Source organism: Phaenicophaeus curvirostris, chromosome 26 (genome assembly GCF_032191515.1).
Source record: "Phaenicophaeus curvirostris isolate KB17595 chromosome 26, BPBGC_Pcur_1.0, whole genome shotgun sequence".
NCBI classification, from domain to species: Eukaryota; Metazoa; Chordata; class Aves; order Cuculiformes; family Cuculidae; genus Phaenicophaeus; species Phaenicophaeus curvirostris.
In genome coordinates, this window is record NC_091417.1 from 2,459,286 (window position 1) to 2,477,335 (window position 18,050).

The 18,050-nt window shown below is 51.7% G+C and overlaps 1 protein-coding gene across 5 annotated transcripts in view; it reads right to left on the minus strand.

Moving 5' to 3' along the window:
- Positions 1-3,105: 3,105 nt before the first annotated feature.
- CDK12 (cyclin dependent kinase 12) overlaps positions 3,106-18,050 on the minus strand; it is a 30,760-nt gene continuing 15,815 nt past the window's right edge. The window contains exons 6-14 of one of the 5 annotated variants that reach the window (XM_069877226.1): positions 17,405-17,594; positions 16,455-16,511; positions 15,835-15,936; positions 14,104-14,181; positions 13,504-13,620; positions 12,453-12,584; positions 11,444-11,658; positions 8,935-9,390; positions 3,106-6,769 (exon numbers count right to left, since the gene is read on the minus strand). In XM_069877226.1, the coding sequence (XP_069733327.1) occupies positions 6,102-6,769; positions 8,935-9,390; positions 11,444-11,658; positions 12,453-12,584; positions 13,504-13,620; positions 14,104-14,181; positions 15,835-15,936; positions 16,455-16,511; positions 17,405-17,594 (2,015 nt within the window). In that variant the 3' untranslated portion in view covers positions 3,106-6,101. Of the gene's footprint in view, positions 6,797-7,916; positions 8,335-8,934; positions 9,394-11,443; positions 11,659-12,452; positions 12,585-13,503; positions 13,621-14,103; positions 14,182-15,834; positions 15,937-16,454; positions 16,512-17,404; positions 17,595-18,050 lie in introns of those variants that run through there. The other 4 variants (XM_069877223.1, XM_069877225.1, XM_069877222.1 and 1 more) reach the window with 4 other exon arrangements.

Consider the following 18,050-nt stretch of genomic DNA (forward strand, 5'->3'; position numbering starts at 1 on the left):
GCTCATGATAGATCCTGTTGGATGGAAAGCAGTGGATCCCATAGGACGGAAAGCTTTGGATCTCATGGGGTAGCAAGTGCCAGGTCCCACGGGATGGAAAATGATAGATTCCATGGGATGGAAAGCGCTTGGACTTATGGGGTGGAAAGACCTGGGCCCTGTGGGATGGAAAACACTAGATCCTGGGGACAGAAAGTGTTGGATCCCGTGGGAAGGAAAGCACTGGATCCCATGGGATGGAAAGCACTGGATCCCATGGGAAGGAAAGCTTTGGATCCCATGGGATGGAAAGCACTGGGTTCTGTGGGATGGAAAGCACTGGATCCCACGGGATCCAAAATACTGGGTCCAATGGGATGGAAATCACTAGGTCCCATGGGATGGAAAATGCTGGACCTCATCAGGTGGAAAGCACTGGATCCCATGGGATGGAAAGATCTGGGTCCTGTGGGATGGAAAATGCTGGATCTCATCAGGTGGAAAGCACTGGATCCCATGGGATGGAAAGATCTGGGTCCTGTGGGATGGAAAACGCTGGATCTCTCAGGACATAAAGTGTTGGATCCCATGGGAAAGAAAGCACTGGATCCCATGGGATGCTTCAGCTCACGCACCCATCTTTCCCCCCCGAACCCCAACCCCAATGCTTGCCTCCTCTCTTCCTCCTCGGCACAGCGCGTCCTCCAACACCTCCGCATTTTCTTGCTGATTTTCTCCCCGGTTCCTTTCCAATCCTTTTATTTCCCCCCCCATTCCCGTCCTTGCAAATGCCAAGGAAAGGTGTTAACGGCTTTTTGGAAGGCAACGTCTAAATTGCAAGAGAAATAGCGACAGCCAGAGCAGCTGGAAGGACAAATATAGCTGGGAAGGAGGATGGGGAACGCGGTGGGAAGCGGTGGCCGTGCTGAGAGCGACACCTGGTGACTGGCAGACCTGGACACGCGTGAACACGCATGTGCACGTGCCCCAGGTGTGCGCACACGCGTGGACACGCGTGTGCGCACACCTGGGGCGCGTGCACATGCGTGAAAGCATGGTGGGATCCATGGTGCTGAGCTTCTCCAGGAAGGAGAGCTGCTCAGTCAAGGACCATGGGAGCAAACTGGGATGAGTGGGATAGCTGCTCAGTCAAGGACCACAGGAGCAAGTTGGAATGAGTGGGAGAACTGCCCAGTTGAAGACCATGGGAACAAGCTGGGATGAGGACAACTGCCTACATGAGCATGTGAGCAAGCTGGGATGAGGACAACTGCCTACATGAAGATGGGAGCAAGCTAGGATGAGGACAACTGCCTACATGAGGATGGGAGCAAGCTGGGATGAGGAGAACTGCCTACATGAGGATGGGAGCAAGCTAGGATGAGGACAACTGCCTACATGAGGATGGGAGCAAGCTGGGATGAGGAGAACTGCCTACATGAGGATGGGAGCAAGCTGGGATGAGGACAACTGCCTACATGAGGATGGGAGCAAGCTGGGATGAGGACAACTGCCTACATGAGGATGGGAGCAAGCTGGGATGAGGAGAACTGCCTACGTGAGGATGGGAGCAAGCTGGGATGAGGAGAACTGCCTACATGAGGATGGAAGCAACCTAGGATGAGGAGAACTGCCCCACCGAGGTCCATGGGAACAAGGAGGGCTGTGCCAGATCCCACAATTTGGCCCCTCCGACAGCACCGTGAGAAGCCAGGAGCGGTGAGACCAAGCAGTCAGGAGAGCTGTGGCTCTGCCGAGCGCAACCCAACGGGGAAGAGGTGAGCGCCGGAGATTTACAGCGCCGCCTCGGCCAGCACCGCGCAGCCCCCAGCCATTTGGCTCAGCAGCTGCTGCCAGGGAATTCAATGCGAAAAAGAAATTAAATAGGATAAAATTCCCTGGTCACCTTGGGACGGCGAGCGGGATGCCACGGGAGCACGCGGCGATGGCTTTGTCTGCGCGTGGCAGGATGGTGGGATGCGATGGAAGCCAGGCCGGTATCGTGCTCGGACTGGGTCCCTTCTGCCGTGCCAGGGCGATGCCCGCAGCCGAACGGAGCAGCCCGGCCGTGCCCTGCCCGCGGCAGGGACCAGGAGGCTGGATTAGCGACCCAGCCGACTGCACGGCTCCCAGCTGCCCCGCTAATAAATCAGGAGGAGGGCGGCCGGGTTGGGCTGCTCGCAGGCTCGCTCCTCGCTTTGGGAGGCAAGGGAAGCACCCGGCGCCTCTGCCGCCTCCGCCCCCCCCTTGCCATCTGCACAGGGATATATTTTAAGACATGTCAGTGGCAGGGATGCTAAATCAGGCGAAAGGAGAGCGAGAAAGCCGGGGCTGGAACTGGAGATGATGGCCAGGCCGGGGAGAGAGGGAGACGAGGCACAGCAGCACCCCAGCATCACCCCTTGCCTCGTCCTTGCTCTGCGACTGGGTCACTGGAAAAGGGAAGCAAGGGTCTGGCTGAGCAGAAAGAAGCCGCTGCTGAGAAGCAAATGGAAGCTCAGGAGCAGGACCAGGCACTGCCTGCACCCTCCATGTCTTCTGCCATCCTAGATCCTGCCCCTTCTCCTTCCCCTGCCAAAGGAGTAGGGAAAAGCCTCCTCCAGCTATTCCAGGAGCCAGGCTGGAGCGGGGAGAGGTGTGGAGAAGCACCAGAGGAAGGGAGATGGATGGACTGAGGGATGGATGGACGAAGACACAGATCCCACCCTGTGCCATCAGCACCAGAGCAGAATCCACCCCCCACAGCACCCTGGTGTCCTCTCCAGAGGCTGCCAGGAGCTCAGGAAAGCTTTGGAGACAAACCTTATCCGCGCTGCTTCCCCTTCTGCTCCCTCAGCACCATCTCCTCTCCCAGCTTCGCTTCAGCACCACGAGTCCTCCTTCCCACTCCCACCAGAAATGAAGCAGCCTCCGTGCTCCAGCTTGGATATCTCCGATCCAGCCTTGCAGGGTGAGGGGCGGCGATGCCACATCCCAGTTGCCCTCTCGGGGCCAGCACCAGGGCTGAGCTCACTTCCCTGGGCACCAGGAGAGGAAAAAAGACTTTAAGGAAAACACAGTTAAGGTATTATTTGTAAAGGCTAGAGGAAGCAGTGTGATAATTCAGTGCAACGGAGCAAAAGGCGATACAGTAACAGGAAATATTTAATTTTCCAATCTCCACTTTCCATTTTTATAAACTGAAAAGAAAAAAATTTAATATATTACAAAATATCTGTACAGAGACAAAGGTACAACCAAAAAAAGGTGCGCTCAGTCTCAAACCGAAACTCGGGAGAGGTACAGCGAGAGCCTCCCCTGACGCTTCTCTGCTGGGTAACCGGCTGCAGCGTTAGGCATCGGCATGGAACCCGGACCCGATGCGTGTGGAGGAGGAGAGGAGGGGTGAATTCCCAACTCCGTAACCCGCACCGCGTTCTAAACCCTTTTAAAACACACATTCCCCCTCCCTGGTAAATCCTTTTGTCTGCTTCATACAGAGACCCTTTAAAAAAAAGGGAAATAAAGACAAACTAGAAGAGGGGCTGGGAAGGCGCAAGCAGCCCCCACAGCCCAGATCGGGGAGCAGGGGCCACGTCCTGGCCCCCACGTCCACCCTTCGCCCTCGCCAGGACTGAAAACCTCCTCTTGCTGCGACCAGTTATGAAAAAGCCACCGGGGATGGAGCAGGGTCCCCCCCAGCACCACAGCTCAGCCCAAAACTGGTGCTCGGAGGAGGGAATGGTGAAACCCTCGTTCGGCAGGAGCTCAGGCTGGCCTGGTCCCATGGGGACAACGGCAAATGCCATCGGCCACCTGGAGCAAGGGATGGAGGTCTGGGTGCTTGTCCTTTGCTCCGGGTGGGACAGAGGGGCAGGAGCCCACCTCGCAGGCACCGGCATTACCGAGGGCATCAGCACATTCGCAGCCCCTGCAGCAAAAAGAACCGGGGCCACCGAGGGGCTGGTGGGGTCCTGGTGTCACCGGCACCACGCCGACAGCTACTGGCATCACATCAACAGCTACTGGCACCACCAGTGCCACGGAAATGGATACTGGCTCCACCAGCACCGCAGCGATGGATACTGGCATCACGCTAAGAGATACTGGCAGTACCGGCACCACACCAATGAACGCTGGCACCACAGCAGTGGACACCAGCATCACCAAGACCCTGTTGACGGACACCAGCACCTGCTCTGCCTTTGCAAAACCAGGCCCTTAAGCTGAGCTTCCAACCAGAACCCCAAGGCTGGAGGAGCTTTAGCAGCGAGGAGCGTGCAGAGCCTGCGGGAAGGTCAGGCTCACGGTGTCAGTCTAAGAAGAGGCTCCTCAGCAGGCTTCCCTGGGAACCTGCCAATTTGGAAAGACAATAAATAGGCACCAGCTTCCTGAGAGAGGATTCAGCGCTGGAACATGACTTTTCCCTTCCAAATTGGATGGGCTTGGGAAGAAAAGCCTGAAAAACAATCACCAAAGCTCCACCATGGACCCAAGCCGGCGGCTGCGCAGCAGAGAGAAGAATATACAAATTACCTCCCTGACTAGGCGACTGGTTTATTCAGTGCACTCTGCACCTTACAGAACTCCTTTGTTATTTTCTTTTCTTTTTTTTTTTTTTTTTGCCTGCATGAAAAAACAACCCACCAAATCCCAGACCCCAACAAATTGATACTTGGAAATTTGCAAACTGTGCTGCTCCTGGGTGCTGGTCCCTGCACATGCAGTGCGGATGTATATATAGGTATTTCTCTCTCCCTCCTCTCCTTCCTCCAGCGCATGGGGGGCTCTGTAAGGCAGGTTTTACCCTCTGTTAGAGAAGCACCACCTATTCCGGTGCTTTTTTAGTTTGAAATTTATCTCTCTGTATAAAAAAAGAAACAAAATCCAATCCTGTTAGTAGCAAGAAGGTCTCATCCCCCCCGAGTTTAAGACCTCAGAACACTCCCATCTCTAAAATTAACCTACAAACCATCATGTTTTCCATAGGAAAGGCCTACTCAGAACAAAAAAAAGCTCATAAATATGTACCTTTGTTTTATTCATCTCTTTTGTTTAAGTCTCATTGAAATGGACAACATCGCAATGGGCTTCGGAGAAGAAAATTCATTGTAAATAGGGCCTTGACAACAACAAAAATAGATGCTGATAGGGAGGATACAGCAACGCCTGGGAAGGCTCAAAGTACTGGGATGCTGCTCGGGGAGTGCGTTTGGCTCTGCTGGGACAAGCACACCGGTTCCAAGGGATGCCGGGTGCAAAAGATGCTCCTGCCTGGTGCTGCTTCTCCTCAGAAGCCGGGTTTTCTTTAGTTTTGGAGTTACAAAGAAACAGAGATTTCAGTGACACGTTCTCTTCAGCTCTTAAAACAAAAAGAAGAAGAAAAATAAGACCATTCCCACCACAAAGTTATGGCAGGAGAGAGACAAAACCCAAAGAGACCCTTCACAAAAGCCAATTTACTAAGGCTGCCATCAGATGAGATGGGATCTGGATCCACCCAGCCCCGGCGTGGAGCCGGAGGAGAGGGACAGACGGATGCTTTATGGAAAGAAAGCACTGTTGGATAAATAGAGCACAAGCCAGTGCCACCTCCTGGGTCTCCCCAGCCAGGGGAACATACACAGGCGCCTCTGCATCCATCTATTCCCATTTATTTCTTTTTCTTTTCTCCTCTATTTTTATTTGTCAAAAGGGGATTGGGAAAAAGAAACCAAAAAAAAAAAAAAAAGAGAATTGCTTTGGGAACCACATTCTCCCAGCCCTACCTGAACACCAGCCCATGCTTCCCTCACCAAGAAGTTATTTCCTTCTTCCCACACGGGTTTTTGTTTCATTCCTCCTATTTTTAAACGATCCCCCCTTCCCCTCTGGCTCAGGGCAGAAAGCTCCCCCCGCCGTTTGCGGGAGGGTTTGGTTTTGTCACTAACCAAGCGCGGGAGGTTTCAGCCGGCGAGAGACGCGAGCGGGAACGCCACGGCGAGTCCCGGGATGCCCGCCGGCAGCCTAGCAAGGAATACAACAGGGAGAGCTTTGCAGCAGCTGAAATGCGGATGAGACCTTGCTCTGGCAACAAAAGAAGTCATGTCGCTAAGGGTGGAGAGGCGAGGGAAGGGAGGACCTGCACGCGAAAGGCGCAGCTCTCAGTAGGGAACTCCTCGTCCCCGTCCCCCGCGCGGAGGCACTCTGCCGGGCCCACGGAACGCCTTCCCGTAGGAAGAAGTCGCCTGGCTTGGGGCACCCCAGCTGTGAGCTGTTCCTGCCCCGCTGGAACCGGCGCTTCCTGCTCCCAGCTCGCCGTAGTTTTGGATTTTGGCCTCTGGATGTCCCAGCGCGTTGTTGCTTCCCTCGGCTTTCGTAAAAGATTGCCCAACCGAGTGGACGGCAGCGGGGACTCTGGCAAAGCGGAGGTCCTGGTCCCCTGGAAACTGGACAGATCCTGTGCCCTGGTAATTGCTCGTCTCCCCGAGGTGGCTCACGGAGCCCAAGAAGGTCCTGCTTTTCCCCAGAGGCTGGGCAGAGGGTTCTAGAAGCGTCTGGCCTGAATTCAGTTCCTCAGCACCAAATCCCCCCTCTGAGCCCTCGGCGCTGTAAGTCCTGGAGGAGTGGGACCTGCCGTAGTCCGTGGCTCTCGAGGCTTGGTGTTCATGTGTTGTGTGGCTGAGCGACTCGGCTTCTTGCTGGGAAAAGAGCTGCAGGAGCGCAGCCGTCACGGCCGGGTTCAACTCTTGGGCTGCGCTGGAGAGATCGCCCTCAGGCAGAGGAGGTGGTGGCGGCGGCGGCGGTCCGGGGGGCTCAGGGGGTCTCTTCTCTGGTGGGAGAATGCGAGGAGGACATGCTGTGGAAGGGTTACTTCTTTTAAACACCATCTTAAAACATGACATGATCAGAAATAAAGACATTTCTATGGAAAATAAAAGAACCAAACAGCCTACCGAGACAGTCCGCTTTCTAGGATGCGCTGGAAAAGAGGCGGAGAGGTTTAAAAGCTGGCATTCCTTGCAAGATCAATGCACACGTTCATTAACATTTCCCGGTACTCATCCCGTCCCCCACGCTCCCAACTAGTTGGCAACAGCTGTCCTAACACATGGGCACCCGTGGAGGGAATTCCTGCTCTCGGATCAAAGGCTAACACGGAGCGGGAGACAGATGTGGAGCCACATGACAGCACGTGTTCCCCGAAAGCGAGCTCTCCCGCTGCAGAGGGACGTCGGGCCTCACTGCTCACTGGCTGCGCCCTGATAGAGCGTGGGCCTGATGTATTGGTTTAGAAAAAACACAAAGCCAACCCCAAACCCATAGGTACCAGGCCCTGCCTGCACCCCAGACTGCAGGGAGTGGGTGCCCCGTCTCGTCTTCCCCCTCTTTGCTTCTCACCAGAGCCAGCCCTGCTTTCGTCTGGTTTTTGATCTTTCTACAACATCCATTTCCAGCACATGGCCCAAACCCACAAATATTGGCATGTAACATAGAGACTGTCCTGGAGAAGGAGAAAACACCTTTTTGTCCCCTCCACTGTGCCCTTCTCCCCCCACCTCATCAGACCTAAAGTCACAAGGCTTTCAAAGTCAAAGAGCCCCCTCGTAGGACACCCCCAGCATTACCACTCGCTCTCACTACTTTGTGTTGCTGCTTTCAAGGCAGCAGGAAGGACAAAGCAGTCCGGTTAGGTGGTGGGAAAGGCAAGGAGAGAGCTCTGGTCCTCCCCCTGCCAGGGCTAGAAGTGACAGGGCAGAGGGGAGGATGCAGCTTCCTGGAGGACACATCCGCTCCTGGTGTCTCACGTGCCACCTTCGTTCACAAACCCAGTCCTGACTCCTACAGAGCACAACTGAACTGACTCGTTCATCAACAAAAAGATCGGCTACGCAGTGATTAAAGTCATGACTGGTGATGACACACGAGGCCACGAACACCCTGGTTGAATCAGATCCTCAAGTCATTTGCAAAACTGGTTATTAAAAAGGTCAAACTTTATTGTGAAAACCAGTAGTCTTCCAGGCTCCCCCCTCCACCCATACCCGTCACTTGAAAGCTAGATTGTTTTTGAATCCAGAAAACAATCTTCAGGGAATTTAAAAGCCAAGCTGATTTGGGGGCAGCAAATCATTTAAAATAATTATAAACAGAGAACAATTATATTTAATTGAGTCTGCTCTAGAGTAACCTAGTTATCTTCAAGTACTGGGGGAAGAAAAAAAAGCACAATCACAACTGGTTTGTGGTGGGCGGGTGTGTTGAAGGCACGAGAACACAGCACGTTCAGCTACATTGCAGAGGAGTTGTGTATCGGGCCAAAAGAGGCTCCCCGGAGAGTCTGAGACAAACTCAGGAGGCGCTTCTAGAATTGGGTGAGGTCATCACAGGACGTAGCTAATAAGTCAAAAAATTAACAGAAACAGAAGACACGGAGATATTTACACTCACCTTTGAGAAGGAAACCAGAATTCAACCGATACAATCAGCTCTTTTACACACAACTCTTACCCTACATGAATGAGCCCTTTAACTCAGCTTCAGGACTCACAAAAGTCAACGCTGGGTACAACCAGGTGCACCAAAGCCGGCTGCATGAGTTCCTTCTGTATACAACTCCCACAGTCCCTCCCTTCACTGCTCACCAGAATTTCAGTTCTCATGGTTTTTAAAATCATCTCTACACAAGGTTTGGGGTTTTTTTTGAGAGGGCAGGAAGGGAACGGTGAAAGAGTTGGGGCAAACAATAAGATGGGAAAATCCACAGAGACTTCTTTCCAAGATCTCATCTCCATCTCCCCTCTTTCAGTTCAAAATAGTTCCCCCTCACCCTATACCTGCACTCCCTGATCCAGAGTCCCTCCCCAGCTTTCCTGGAGCCCCTTTCAGTATTGAAAGGGTGCTCTAAGGTCCCCCCCGGAAGCTCCTCTTTTCCTTCAGGCTGAACAACCCCAACTCTCTCAGCCAGAGGCACAAGCAACAGTCATGATTATTTACCTGTACTTTCCTCCGGATGCACTGTCGGGGTTTTTCGTGGCCCCCGTTGCTCATTGCTCTTCTCCCCGTTGCTCTCCTCCAGGGGTAACACAGGCTCCTGGGTCTTCATCAGTTGACTCAGCAGAACAGCCAGCACGTTCTGCATATCTCCCTGAGCGCTGGCTGTTTCTGGAGTCACCTGCTCCTCCGGTAGCTGGGCCTCCGCAGGTGGCTCTTCTATGGCTTCCTCTGCTGCTGCCACCGCCTGAGATTCCTGCTGCTGCTGCTGCGCAGTGGCCTCCGTCAGAGCGTTGATGGACTGGTTGAGAGCCTCCAGCTGCTGCTGCATCTCTGGGTTAGAGTGCACATTCAACAGCTGAGCCATCTGCGGGACACTCAGATCCGTCTGGCTCTGCAGCAAGTTCAGTAAAACAGCCAGTTCGCTCTGGTTCAGCTGCTGGGTGATGTCTCCAAGGCCTGCTGGAAAAACGGGAAGCACCACAGGAACGTTAGGCGAAGCTACCTCATGGTTTGTAATCGTGATGCTGCACATAGCAATGAACACCTCTTTCTGTGTCCCCCAACAAGGAGGCTGCAGGAGGATTCCAGGACAGTTTGCTCTTATTTCCACCACCAGCTTGCCCCCTCCAGACTGCGATCGGCTCTGCGCGGCACTGCAGCAGCACCGCGTGGTACCGTGCACACACTGCACACACCCAAGGCTGGGAACGGCTCTGTCTGCTGCCCCTCGGCTGAGCCAAACCTCCCCACTCCCCAACCAGCTAAGGAAGGGCATCCCAAGAATCCAATTCGTGAGGAAGTATCCCACCAGTTAGGGCAGCAAGTCTGAGGGCGTGTGATGAGGGCTGGAACACCTTAGCCCTCTTCAGTGGTGATCAGAGCTGAGTCTGAACGCAGCTCAGTCCCTCCAAGGTCTCCGTGGATCCCTCCCGCACTGGAAGGTGGGTTTCTCAGGATGGAGAAGGGTGTGTTCCGCTGACGCAGTGAAAGAAATCAGGTCAAGCAGAAGGCAATTCCTTGCTGAAAGACAGCCTAGGATCACAGCAGACTGTCCTGACCTGCACGTACCCAGGTTAGCCTAAATCACAATTGGTGAGCAGCATCGCCACCCTTCGCACCACACTAGAGCAGAGTCAGTGAGCGACAAATTACAGGTCTGGCTCTTTACACTGACACTGACTTTGTAAGGCAAGCTCTTTGGGAAGAGGGGTGCAAAGGTTTGGGTTTAGAAGCTTAAAATTTCGGTCCTTTTGCTGGTAGGAAACTTAGAACGTGACACTCGCATTTCACAGCTGTTTGTTAATCCAACCACCACCCTTTGTCCATCTGCCACGTTTCAATGAACACATGGACTGTGCATTCCCTGGAGCAAGAACTGTCTTCCTTGTTACTTGTCAGCACAACATTTGACACAAAGGAAGCTTTAGCCCCTATCTGGGTTTTTATAAGGCATCTACACAACGATCAGCACCACCTGGGCAGCTTTGTGCACCTCTGCATGCCTAGAAATCAAAATAGAATCGTAGAATGGTTTGGGTTGGAAGGGACCTCAAAGCCCATCCAGTCCCACCCCTGCCATGGGCAGGGACACTTCCCACTGGATCCGGTTGCTCCAAGCCCCATCCAACCTGGCCTTGAACCCCTCCAGGGATGGAGCAGCCACCACTGCTCTGGGCAACCTGGGAAAAGCTGGCACCCTCACAGGAAAACATTTCTTCCTAAGATCTCATCTCAATCTCCTGTCATGCAGCTTAAAACCTCTCCTCCTCATCCTACCCCAGCACTCCTTGATCAAAAGCCCCTCCCCAGCTTTCCTAGAGCCTCTTTCTGTACTGGGACAGTGCTCTAAGGTCTCCTTCAAGCCTTCTCTTCTCCAGGCTGAACAACCCCAACTCTCTCAGCCTGTCCTCATACAGGAGGTGCTCCAGCTCCCACATCATGTCTGTGACCTCCTCTCCAACTATTTTCTAGACAATGGAAGGCTGGTCACAGCTTTGAAACCCGTGCTCAAGCCCTGGTCTCGCAGGTCTTTATGATCAAGCGATCTTTTCTACAACAAGCAGAGTGCAATAATGTAGACTCCTGCCCGCACCCACCAGTCTACTCCATCCCATGCCTAATCCTTTATGCAATTTGATCAACCACATCGAGCTTGAGCTCACTTTCACACCCTTTAACTCCTGTACCTTCCAGCTTATTATCTGTTACTTTGCTGGCCTGACTCAATGACTCCTTTCATGATTCTCTGTCATAGCACCCTTCAGAACCAAAAATATAACTCACAGCAAATTCACAGTCAGCTCATCAGTGAGTGACTCCTGAAGAGCAGCCAGAATGCTCTGCAGCCAAGTTTTTATGGCAGAGAAAAGAATAGAAAACGAGAATAGGAAGATTCTGGAATGCTCTTTCTGTAGAAATAGGGGTGAAAGAACCAGATTAGCTTGAAAATAGAGATAAGCCTCCCACACCCAGACCTCAGGAGCCTTTACAGCCCAGCCTGGGCACTGACCTATTGCGTCTCCAGTGCCAGATTCTGTTTTCTGCTGGGCAGGCTGGGGGGGCACAGGACTGCTGTGGTTTTTGACAGGATCTGTGCTTGTAACAGAGGTAGTTTCTTTCCGAGAAACTTTTGATAACGGCGGCTCCTCCACTGCAATCCCGCTTTGCCGCTGCCGCCGGCGTTTCTTGCTCCACAGCTCGTGGCAATCCTGCCAGTGGGGAAGGCTGGAAGGGAACAACACTGAGCAGTTAAGAAACATGACAAGAAAGCCCATTTAATCCTCAAAGACCACAAAGTTATTAGTGCTGTAAGAAGAGCACAGATGTTCCTGGCTGCAGCCACACTATTAAACTGAGAAGGGACAAGTCCTGCAGCCAGGAAAGGCAGCATAATTGCTTGCGAATCATTTAATTTGCACTGGGATCTCACCCACGAATGGACTGTTAGCTACAGCGCACACAAACCCCTGTGAAGACAAGTCCACCCAGCTTTGAGTCTGGTGGCTGTAAGAAAGCAGCTGCCTATAGGAACTCTGGGATGGGAACAGGAATCTCAACAGCCACTGCCATACTTGCACACAAAGCAGCTACAGCAAAGTTTTATATTCTGTTTGACTGGAGGGGGAGAAAAGAGCTGAAAACAGTGCAATGCTGCTCAACAGCCACTCTTCTAGTCAATTAATGAGCAGCATAAACGAGGCCTGGCCCGTCCTCCCCAGCACAAAGGAAAGGGATATGCTACATGCTATTTTTGTGCTCCTTCCAACAGCGTTTTAGAGCATCTTACAAGCAATAAACTGAGCTTCATAAACCCAGTCTCTTCTCAGGCAGAAAACCAACAGCAGAGGAAGAGCTGTTTGCTCAGCCATATGACAAAATGCAAGGGCAGAGTCGAGACAGGAACCCAAAAATAACAGCTTAATTCTGACTGGAAAAAAAACAGGGCCAAACCGGTGGCTCCTTCCCAAAGCTCATTAGCAGAGAGTCCACTGTGGTGGGGGATGCCAGCTGGAACTTACTCTGGAGGTGCCATTTTGCTGAGGTCAACATCCTTAAGGAAGTCGCTCTGCAGGGCCTGTTCTGCCGTGCAGCGCTTGCCGGGGTCCAGCGTCAGCATGTGGTCCAGCAGGTCGAGCGCAGATGAAGGAATGCTGCGTGGAGAGGTGGAAATAGGGCTGAGTTAAGGGCTGAATAGGAGGAGAAGCTTGCATTTAGGGACACCTCAGGCTTCAGGGAAATCCGTGCAGTCAAAATGTATCACTAAGTGAGGCAGCAGCTCAAAGATATCATCAGAACTGGCACCTGATATGCCATTTTTGCCACTGATAAAGAGCAGCTCTGCTACAAACCCCATGGGATTATCACACAATCATACTCCTCCCACGAGAGTGCATCCCTGAAGCATGGAAAAGGGCTCCAAGAGAGCTGGGGAGGGGCTCTTGATCAGGGAGGGCAAGGACAGGATGAGGGGGGATGGTTTTCAGCTGCAAGAGGGCAGGTTGAGATGAGATCTTAGGGAGAAATGTTTTCCTGTGAGGGTGGGGAGGCCCTGGCCCGGGTTGCCCAGAGCAGTGGTGGCTGCCCCATCCCTGGAGGGGTTCAAGGCCAGGTTGGATGGGGCTTGGAGCACCTAGATCCAGCGGGAGGTGTCCCTGCACATGGCAGCAGTTTGGGCTTTGAGGTCCCTTCCAACCCAACCCATTCCATGAGTCTATGAAGTCAAGACAGCCGCAGGCCCCTGGGAATGCTATGCAGCTCAGTGTGCTTTCCAGGTGCGGAGCTTGGCTAGAAGAGTTAGGAGTGTGCAGAGCCAGGAACCCCTCCAGAAGGCCCTTGTGGCACATCAGATAATCAAAGGGGACAGTGACCCCATTTCCAGCTTTCCCCAGGTGGGAAAAGCTCTCCTGGAGAGGGCTGCCTGAGGGCAGAAGGTAAGCAGGGAAGCACTGCTTTATCCTGTCAGGCAGACTACAGCCAAGGACAGCAGACAGTCACACAACGAGTCACACAACGTAACAGAAGGCCATAAGGCCCACACGGCCACTGAGCCACTCTTCTAACAACACTCACAAGGAGAACTCCTCCCGCAGGCGCCTTCGGTATTGCTTCTTCGGTTTCATAGTGTTGAAGTAGGGCAACTTGATGACATCCGGCCACACCGCTGGACAGGGGCTCCCACAGAGCCGGCTAAGAACCAGAAAAGCAGAGTATGGTCAGCAGGTGAAATTCAGCCAGGAGGAGAGAAGTCACCAAGCTGAGTGAAAACATTTCCTTTCTAAACAACTTGGTGTACTAGTAACATAGGACTGGGCACACTTCAAAGATGAGACAATCCTCAGGTTAAAAAGGAGGCACCAGGAACAGGAAAAATGCTTACCTCAATTCATAAACCACCCAACACAATGGATTTTCAGCGTGAGATGCAATTTAGATTCATGATTTTCACACTGTACTAACAGCAAAGTTTACTGAGGGTGCACACATTAGCAACCACATATTTGATGGCAGGCATGGACCCAGGGATGCTTAACTATTCACATCTGCAGTTACAGCCGTTTGTGGGTCCTATTTTACAGATTAGGGAGAGAGGGCTCTTATAACAGAGAGACTGTGTGCATGAGCAGTTCCTGCAGCACCTCTTCTCATAGGCATGCATGTGCAATGCTTTACCTGATTAATTCAAGCTGAGCCAGTTCCAGATTGGCTTGAAAAATAGGCTTCTTTGTAAACAGTTCCCCAAGGATACAGCTGGAAAGAAGAAAAGCAAGAGGTCACGACAGCAAACCCTTGGGATGATCGTTTGAACACTGCAGCGTTTCTGTTCAGGAGCCGGTTTGCCTGAGGAGAGTTATTTGCATCAGGGCTTGTAGTTGAGAACTGACAAACTAACCTGCGTGTACAGAGTCACCCGTCCCAGGCAGCTGGGAAATAGCATTAAGTAGCGGGACGGTGAACACGTCACAGGCTTTAACTCTTTGCAGGGAAAGGAGGATGTGTCAATAGCGTGACAAGAAAAGCCAGGCACCTCATTTTCCTCTGCATTCAGCCCATTTATCTATTCAGCTTTACTGGAGGAGACCTACTGGCTTGAATTGCCCTCACCTGCCAGCAGCTCACTGCTTGTCACCACCAAGCATAGGATACAGCCCCATATGCACAATGTTTGTGTAACTACACAACATTTGTACAGCTCGAAGGGAAAGAAGAGAAGGAGGGAGGGGACAGCTCTGACTCATCCAGTCCTTAACATCTCCCCTTAAGACAGGAACGATGATCAGTACCGAATATAGCTGTGGTCCAACAGAGGCACCTGTCTGGAACTGGGCTAACCCCAGGTTGGCACACGACACCCAACAGCAACTGGACCTCACACTGGGAGTTTCCAGAAGTAATTAGCAGGGTCTGACTTTCACAAACCTTTGTTGCTTGCGTATTAAGCTTTACCGAAAGTTTATCTGTGAATATCACAGTGGTAAGTGGGAATTTGGGACGTCTAGCCCCACTTCTGAATACTGAATCCTTGAGACTGGATCTGAATCACTTGGAAAATGTTCCATCTATGTGGCTGAACTGCCCAGACACGTCCTGTTCATGAGGCTCCCTAGGTTATGACCAGCACACAGCAAGCTTCTCGCCCCTTCGGATCTCAGTGTATGTCATTGGAATCATGGAATTGTGGAATGGGTTGGGTTGGAAGGGGCCTCAAAGCCCAGCCAGTTCCAACCCTGCTAACGTGGGCAGGGACACCTCCTGCTGGATCCGGTTGCTCCAGGCCCCATCCAACCTGGCCTTGAACCCCTCCAGGGATGGGGCAGCCACCACTGCTCTGGGCAACCTGGGCCAGGGCGTCCCCACCCTCACAAGAAAATATTTCTCCCTAAGATCTCATCTCAGACTCTCCTCTTTCAGCTCAAAACTCTGCCCCCTCCTCTTCTGGACTCTCTCCAACAGCTCCATGTCCTTCCCATGCTGAAGACTCCAGAACTGGACTCAGGGGTCAAGGTGGGGTCTCATCAGAGCAGAGCAGAGAGGCAGAATCCTCTCCCTCAGTCTGGTGGTCCCACTGCTTTGGATGCAGCCCAGGATACAGCTGGCTTTCTGTGCTGCAAGCACAATCAAAGGCTAGTTGATTTGGCTTTTAAATAGTGAGAAGAGATACCTTTTATTCTCCCACATGTCAACACCAGTTGTTTTTACTAGATAGTCTGGCTTTAGATAGGTGACACACCTATTTCCTCAAAGCACAGACTCCTGAAGTATCCCTACCCTATCACAACACTCCTTGCCCAGATGGAACAAGCACAAGTGCAGAAATTGGCAGGAAACAAAGACCTCCTTCCACTAGAACGTGTTGCTGACATTCACAGCCCAAACAGGAGAAGACACGACCCAGGAACTTACCCACAACTCCACACATCTATGGCTGGTGTGTAGCGCTCCTCACCTAGCAGCAATTCTGGAGGTCGATACCATAACGTAATGACTTTATTCGTGTACGGACGGCTGGAAAGCAAAGTACAAATATAAACGGATGACAAGAACCACAAAACCCTTCCAAACAGCAGAGTCAGGTATGTAAGGAGAAGCTTTCCAGTACCCAGACTTCCACGGCAACCGCTCAAGTTAAATAAAGCTGATGAGCTATCCCAGATTTTACAGCTCTGCCTGTGTGCACAAGACTCGAAGTTGTAGTGTCAGTGTCAAGACAAAAATCCTGACCCGAGACAGGCAGTACCAGGCTGCTGTGACTCAGTAGTGACCAATCGCAGGGCTAAACATGATCTGTGGCAAGCAGAGAAGGCGTTTTGGTTCCTTATTAGCTGGTTTGTCTAAGGAAAAGTGATTAATATAATTTTTTTCTGACAGCTGGAGCTGCTTTATGCCACTCACACCACACTGAAAATCATTTATGATGCTACTCCAGGACTTCCAAGTGAAGGGACTACATGGACGTTAAGAAGAAAGGAGCCCATCCCACCCACAGAAGCCCCTTTCCCTTCCTCCACCCCACTGTGCCTCACCTCTCCTCTGAACTGTAGAGTCGGGCAAGTCCAAAATCTGCAAGTTTGATTTGCCCACTGAAAGACAAAGAACAATCACTTGTTGGAATCACAGTCGGGCTCACACACTGCGAGCAGTGAGAGGTAAGGAAATCCCCCCACGTAGCAGAAAGCCCTAACAAAGCGATGTTTGCCACGATTACTTCTGGATACGCCACTCTTAATTTTTTCAGTCCCTACTCAATGCTTCGAATGAATGAGGAGAAAAAAAAAACTAATATTCAGTTTTATCTCTAGCATGAACCCTTCCCAACAGACCAGTGTCCCAGAGGAATTTTTTAGATGGATAGGCAGATACATGGATGCAATTATGCGCAGTATTGTTCTCACAGGCTCCGAGTTTTCTTATGGGTATCCAGATAAAGACTTGAGAATTAACAGCAAATGGGTAATTGTCATGTATTCTGTGACGAACTACATTACTGCCAAACACTGCTACCCAGAGAATTGCGTTCATGGAGAACTGCTGCTCCCTACCTTAACCCTCAGCGGTTTCTCTGCATTCAAGCACTTTCAGTAAACACTACTTTTGCCAAAATGCCATGGAGACCAAGTGTACACAGAGATCCATTTACTTCAAGTCAACGCGAAAGAAAGTTAGCTGTAAGGAGGTGCAAACCAGTAAGCATCGGGCCTCATGTAGAGGGACAAACAAGTTAAGATTTTTAGGGTTGGTTACCCTTCCAGCAGGAGCTGTGTCCTCAGCCAACAGCAGCATCCAGAAAAAAAACACACTTAATCATCACTCTTTGTCACACCACTGGGGAAAACGAGCAGGGCTGTATTCCTACCTCAGAGCAACATTTCCTATTCCTTAGCACACTCATGATGAGGACAACTGTGTGCGCTCAGCTGAGCCCAGGGAGAGCAGAGGGAGAGCTTGGACAGAGCCGCATCTGCTCCCAGGTTACCTGTTGTTCAATAAGATGTTGGAGCACTTAATATCTCGATGGAGGAAGTTCTTCTTGTGACAGTAATCCAGCCCCTCCATTAACTGTTTCATGAAAGACTTGATATGGTCCTCTGAGAAGTGTACCAAGCCAGATTCTAGCAGCCCCATTAGGTCATGGTCCATGTACTCAAACACAAGGTAAAAGGCACCTGGGGTAACAAGGAGAGAAGTGATGTAAGACAAGAGAGGCGAGACCAAGGAAAAGAAAGAACAAAAGTAGATTCAAGTGCTGAAATATTTTTTTCTGTGCACTGTTGAGCGTATTCTGCTGATGTTTTCTTTAATGGAGCCCTGTGATATTTCAGGCTTCCTGGGTGTCCCACAAGAAACTTGTCCTCAAGAGGAGAATAGAGCCAAAAACCTAAGCAGCCCCTCTAATGCATCGAGCTGAACATCTGGGATCAAAATATACCTCCTAAACAAACTCCTGTGAAATCCTTATCAGACTGACTCATTCAGTCTGGTTTTTCTTTCAAGCCAGTCTGTTTCATAGATCACTGCTATGCACGGCCTGAGCTGACGTTTGCATTCTCCCCTTCTCTAACAGAAGGGAAGGCCCCAAACAAAAGCCAGTGGGCTGCTATAATGCCCTTCTTCCACAGGGG